At 47.4% G+C, this 6118-nt stretch overlaps 4 protein-coding genes across 4 annotated transcripts; 1 reads left to right on the forward strand and 3 right to left on the reverse strand.

The window, feature by feature from the left end:
- Positions 1 to 351: 351 nt before the first annotated feature.
- LAESUDRAFT_717257 (uncharacterized protein) lies at positions 352 to 781 on the reverse strand (the record flags this gene model as incomplete). Its single annotated transcript, XM_040907312.1, has 2 exons — positions 352 to 608; positions 634 to 781. 2 exons carry the CDS (start codon positions 779 to 781, stop codon positions 352 to 354), a joined length of 405 nt encoding a protein of 134 aa, XP_040759508.1.
- Positions 782 to 1406: 625 nt separating this feature from the next.
- LAESUDRAFT_663257 (uncharacterized protein) lies at positions 1407 to 1916 on the forward strand (the record flags this gene model as incomplete). Its single annotated transcript, XM_040905047.1, has 1 exon — positions 1407 to 1916. The coding sequence occupies one exon, from the start codon at positions 1407 to 1409 to the stop codon at positions 1914 to 1916; it is 510 nt and encodes a 169-aa protein (XP_040759509.1).
- A 373-nt stretch (positions 1917 to 2289) lies between these two features.
- Positions 2290 to 3252, reverse strand: LAESUDRAFT_663027 (proline-specific peptidase; the record flags this gene model as incomplete). The annotated part of the gene is made up of 2 exons (XM_040905037.1): positions 2290 to 2545; positions 2603 to 3252. The coding sequence occupies 2 exons, from the start codon at positions 3250 to 3252 to the stop codon at positions 2290 to 2292; spliced, it is 906 nt and encodes a 301-aa protein (XP_040759510.1).
- A 1117-nt stretch (positions 3253 to 4369) lies between these two features.
- On the reverse strand, positions 4370 to 4916 carry LAESUDRAFT_629066 (uncharacterized protein; the record flags this gene model as incomplete). The annotated part of the gene is made up of 2 exons (XM_040903374.1): positions 4370 to 4729; positions 4806 to 4916. Coding segments are annotated over 2 exons (471 nt in total), but the record flags the coding sequence as incomplete, so codon positions are not given.
- Between the last annotated feature and the right edge of the window lie 1202 nt (positions 4917 to 6118).

Here is a 6118-nt window from a genome sequence, read left to right on the forward strand (position 1 = left end):
AACACTGTATCATACGAGAACAACATCATTCGTGGACCGGTGTGCATACTAGGGAGTATATACTCACATAAGCAGCATTAGAATGGTTGATATGAAAGCCCACCTTTCTTACTGCACAACCCCCAGGCTAGAATTGAAATGCGAATGATACTCAGCATGATTTCTTTCTGCAGCCTCGTATAACTTGGTCCAATCGTGGCATACAGTATCATATCCTCAGATGGCAGTACCTTCCAAATTAGTTGCGGGCTCAATTCCAAGGTTCAGGCGGCACAGGATTGATTGCCGCAGGTAGTTCATACAGTGTTTCGTGAGTGACGACGGCCTTTGTAGTGAAGCTGCATACTGCTCTCAGATGACATCGAGGCATTTCAGCTGGTGGAACATAGTGACCATGTACGCCACTGGCTGCAAAGATGTTGCATCACCACCAACATGAACGAGGTGTCCGCCGAGAGGGGTGAGCTTGACAAACTCCTGCGCTCCCTCATCCAAATCGAACTGATAATGGAGCGAGTAGTCAATGCACATAGCAACTGGCTCTGACGTCGAGGGGGAGAATGAAAGACCGTCTGCTGCATATAGTTCGCAACTGATATAAATGCTGGCTGCAGGAAGTGGTGGATGACTTACCATTTGAGGCTTTAGCATGCACGTTGATAAGGAAGCGAATGCGCTGAACTGCTGCCCTGACTAGGAATGGCAGTATTGATAGAATAACAATGGTTGCTAATGCACTATAGGATAACTGTTGTATCCTCTTCGTATGTGACTTGAGCATAGCAGCGGCTGGAGATATGTGAGTAGGCAGACTGGCAGTGGACGTTGCTGAGGAGTTTGTCTCAGGTACTGTGGTGAGAGACTTCAAAATAAGATACTACATGCTGCCAGAGATTGCACCATGATCATGTGCGGCAGTGCACTGAATCACTCAGAAGGAAGATGGGATCAGTCACGGGCCCATCTATCATTCTCCGAATGATAAATAGAATACCAATACATTAGTCTCGTACCTAAACCTCTTCACTTGCACTGCATTACCTCTGCAGCGGTGGGGTGCAAACGAAAGGTCTGGGTATGGGACCACAACACCTCCATCAATCACATAATAGTGCCTGGAGAGATGGATGACAAGACAAAATGGTCATATCAGCTCATAGAAATGCCTATCTGCATCTAAATATTGCCTGAGCTGCCATCGTTAATAGGAGCGGTGCCGCAATTGCAATGCTAGACAAATCTGCCACCATGCCTCCAGGACACATGATAGCCAGGCTGCTTTACTATGTGCTTATCACCCTCAATGTCAGCGCAAGTCTGTGGTACTGCACCCGAGGCTCACTGCAGTGGGTACAAAGTGGAGGTTGGACAATGCGATAGCAATATTAGTCACGCATTACTCACGGATGTCGACAGGTGCACAGAGACAGCACACCTATATCGCTGAGGACTATCTGCTCGAATATCCCATAGATCACCTGGATCCCGTCACCATGACTCTTCACGAATCTGTCCACTTCTCCCTGAACCTTACAGACCCCATTGTAGACATGGAATGGGAGAGTCTCGCAGCACATCCTGGGGGCTTTGGTCGCACGCAACTGGGACCAGACCATTGCCTCTTTGTGCTCACCTTCTACCATCAGCTTCACTGCTTGTGGAAGTTTCAGTCCACCCTCATCAATCGGAATGATCCCGGAGCCTCACCCCACCATGTCCAGCATTGTCTCAACTACCTTCATCAGTTGTTCTTATGTGACGCTGCCACTACACTCGAACTAGGAGATTTCATGGTGCGGGACTTCGAGCAGAACAGAGTGGGGGATACTTTGGTCTGCAGAGACTGGGAGAAGGTCTATAACGTACTAGATAGCGCATTCGTGGAATGGTCCACATGGAGTGTGCAGTGGAATTGATGGTCTCAGCCTCGAGGACAATTTTGTGACATATGCAGCCTGCAGGCAGCCAATCTCACGTGTAGCCTTCATGAAACGAACACAGGGTTGTACAGAAAGAGTTGAGCCATGTAGCCGCAAGAAAATTGAGTAGTCTGAATGATCATGGTCCGACGTAGTGACGTGGCAGACATGGTGTATTTAGCGCCTAATAACTACATTTCTCGTGAATCGCTATTGAATAGTTCAGCCTACGATCTGTCGCTTTCATCCTCCAGGAGGGCTGTGCACCATTTTCACAGTTTGCACAGCATCGAGTGGCCTGTATCTAAATACATCGGCTATAACTTCAGTGACTCAAAATGGTGCGGGAACCTACCATGCAAGTCTTTCGTCAGATCACTTTCAAGAAAGTGTCCAAGATGTTAAAGTATCTATCGCTCTCCTCGTAAAATGGCACATGGGTGCTCTGTGAGAGGTGCATCCATTTCACGTGAGGAATCTCTTTGAAGAACGGCATCACTCCCAAGTCCTGTGCTAAATCGTTCTCTGCATTGACAAGCAATGTGGGACAGACGATGTTGTGCGCTTCACTCGCAATGGTCCAGTTTCGCAAGGTCCCCATCATGTCAGTATCAGATGCACTGATCCTGTGAGGGGAAAGCATCAGCTGTCAGTCCAATCTGCAGTTGGGTTCAAATACTGACATGGCCGTATATACAGTTGGATCATCATCCTTGGCCGAAAATGATTTGAGCAAGTCTTCAGGCCACGGATCAAGCATGCAGATGTGTCGTTTATTGTACACCTTCATCGCCTCCTTATACTCATCACTGTCTGTTGTACCATCTCTCTGATGCCTTCGGATCGCCTCCCTCACGTCCTCTGGTAAAGTGTCAATCAGCTTTTCTCCCGCCTTTCTCGACAACTCCATCGAGGCACTGCAGTTTGCTATCAACAGATGCTTCAGTCCCTTTGGTGCTCTCATTGCTGCAAACTGGCTTCCCAACATCCCGCCCCATGAATGACCAAGAAGGTCAAAATCATCTTCGATGCCCAGGTGAGCGAGTAGGTTCTCGAGCTCGTCCATAAAGAATTCCACTGTCCAAAAGTCGTTGGGTTTCTTTGGAAGGTGTTTTGACTGCCCAATGCCGATCTGATCATAGAACACAACAGATGCGTTGGTTCTCTCCATGAGCTCGACATGGGCGAGCATGTAGTGGTGGGAAATACCGGGCCCACTGTGTAAGGTCATCAGTGAGCGCACACCGCTCTTCAGGTCTCCTACGATCTTGTACCAGGTGTAGAAGACTTCATCTCCATAGGAGAAGGAAACAGTCCCAGTGTGTTCCACCATGTTGACAGCAGGGGAGCGAGTGGAGGTGGATTGTCCCATGCAGAGCTCAATGCAACAGATATCATTCCCCGAAAGAAGATAGAATGCCAAAATGAATACGGCGGTCAGTCCCGGAGATTGTCCGATGCTATTCCATCATTGGGAGAATTCACTCATTTTCACAGCAGTGCTCCATTTCTGAATATCATTGAGACTGTCTGAATAGTTTCTGATGAAGAGAATCTTATAAAAGAATGACAGGTACGTTTTCCACGGCTGTCTTTCTCCCACGATTGCTATGGTTCTAATTGGACGCACTCATTAATCACCTTCTGCTCAGATGCAGTGCATCAAAAAAGATTTAAGGAAGTTCTCATCGATGATTCTGTGCATCGTGCAGATATGAAACACAGCGCCCAAGAACTGTCACCTTCCACATGACCTCTGAGATTCAGTATTGTATTGTCGAATGCCAGCCGGCAGGAGCCATCATATACATCGACGTATCATCTGAAGGTGTAACTATATTCCACCGTATAATAAATCTAATAAAGAACAGTCAAAATGTGAAAGGTTTCCTGTAATGATACTCCGCTGCAGCGACCGGTAGAATACTGTTCCATTCCATCCATGGGTTCAGTCACCTGCCACGCCTGGTGAACCTATGGTGCAGTACATTGCAGGGTAGGTGGCAACAACGTCTCGTATGGTACGTTACTTACACACCCCGATACCCATAGCAGAAGGCTTCCTCAGAGCTAAGTTCAGAACATCAATGCCTCTTGCTGATGGCACTGGGAATCTCGGCATCTGATTAAAGAGATATGCTTTCCTTGTGTGCACGTACGATGACATGACTGCGTGAGAGTTCTGAGAAGCTATGAAGATGTTCAATAGCTCAGATGACATTCCTGTGTACAATATATCTATGAGGCTCGTGAATGTCGCTCAATGACATGTGAGAACTCAATGGACAGGGACCGGAGGGTATGATAAGCGATCGCGTGCTGTTCGCGCGATCCTGAACGTGGCGCTGAAAGTGGGAACTTCATTTGGTTGAATGCTGCGTAACAAATATGGCTACGTAAAACTCTCGTCAATTATGGGACGTCAGGTCACAACGTAAATGACACAACCCACCTGATGCGGGATGGCTCTTGTTCTGCCACCATTCGACCCTGCAGCTCTCCTTATCCACGGGTGGCTGGCAAGCTATCTCGAACGACAATACTTCGTCCATCTTGCACGCAAATGTTCTGTGCCAGCTACCACCGCTGGTACTATCAATTTGAACACTAGCGATCTTTGACACTCGGGGAGGTTTGTTCCTGTAGTTTAGTGATGTCGAATCCAAAGGGGTGCTTTGCCTGAGGCGATAGAGTTCCAGTGTGAATGGTAGCTCAGAGATCATGGTGACAGATGCTGGCGAAACGTTCAGCTTGAGTTCGCATAACTCCATGCCGTAGTCGATGGCTCTGAACTGCACAATTGTGGAAAACTGTAAGGTAGGGCGTGAGGAATGTCTGCACTCATTAGAGATAGTTCTCAAGACTGACCGACTCGGAAACATGTACGCGCCAATCGTCTGGCACAACGAATCCGCTATGCATCGTGTAACCTTTGGTAGACCAACGAACAACCCGCTGCTCATCAGCTGAATTCACCTGCGAGATCATAATAGGATAGTTGTCGAATTGTCTCGGTACAGCTGGGATAGGACGAGAAATCTCATCCAAGCGGATATACTGCGAAGGTCGGCGCAGGCTCCACAGCTCCTGTTTGGTGACTGGAAGATTGGGTGCAGGAATCTCAGGGACATGGAGGGTCAAAACAATGAGTGTTGCATTGGCAATTGTGCATAGAAGGCACACGAAGAGGGGCCATATGGGAAACAGTGTGTAGAGTGTATTCTCCTTCTTCTCAATGATTGTGTTGCCCGCATCATCCTCATACTGGTCAGTGAGGTGGGAGGAGTCTGCCGAGGAAAGAAGGCGATAATTTTCCTGAGAAGCAGGCATGACAGCGGAGGTTTCGTCAGGGTACATGTGTGGGCGTGCAACGAGATAAGAATGATGGATGTTAAATTCAAATGTACATGAAAACTCCCCAATTGCGAAAGTCTCCATTCATAGAAGCAATCAGCATCAGCGATGTCACCTCTGGCGCCAGCTGCGATCAAATCGCCGGCAGTTGGTTCAGAAATCTCGGTAATGATACATCTCTTGTTGTGATTCCTATATCAGGAGTGAGGAATTGGAATGATACATCAGAAACTGTCAGCTGGATACTCGGGAATGGGGTCGTTGTTCGTCAATTGGTCAGAGGTCTCCAATTCCTAAGCGCCAGAGCAGGAATATAAGGAGTGCAGCAGCGACCGTCCTTCAACCAAACCTTCCAAGATGTACATTCTCAAGACATTTGCCACTTACGCTCTCCTGGCGTTTGCTGCCATACTCATGCAGGGAGCTCCGAATCCCGGGTGTACTCAAGGGGGCGAAGACACAGATATAAGTATGTACTGAAACTCATATTCCTTAAAGCACGACAGGATCTGACTTGCCTTTGCAACAGACAGTCCCGATACAGTGAGCCACAAAACTGTTGCAATGTTTGCAACAGTTGCATTGTTTGGCTTATATCTCAGAGACCAAAATAGCTAAATATACATACATATATATCGTTAGAAAGCATATGATATGAGCTTTCAAATGGCACTCAGATGAAGTAAATCGGCCTTCTGGTTGGTGAGATACAAAATATTCTTTACAAAAGATGCATTGCAACAGTTTTGTGGCTGACAATTTTAGATATAAAAATCCCCAATTTCAGTACTTTGTGTACCCTCCCTTTGCCCTCAACACAGCTTTAACCCTGTCTGGCATACTGT

This window comes from Laetiporus sulphureus (genome assembly GCF_001632365.1).
Source record: "Laetiporus sulphureus 93-53 unplaced genomic scaffold LAESUscaffold_55, whole genome shotgun sequence".
Taxonomy (NCBI): Eukaryota; Fungi; Basidiomycota; class Agaricomycetes; order Polyporales; family Laetiporaceae; genus Laetiporus; species Laetiporus sulphureus.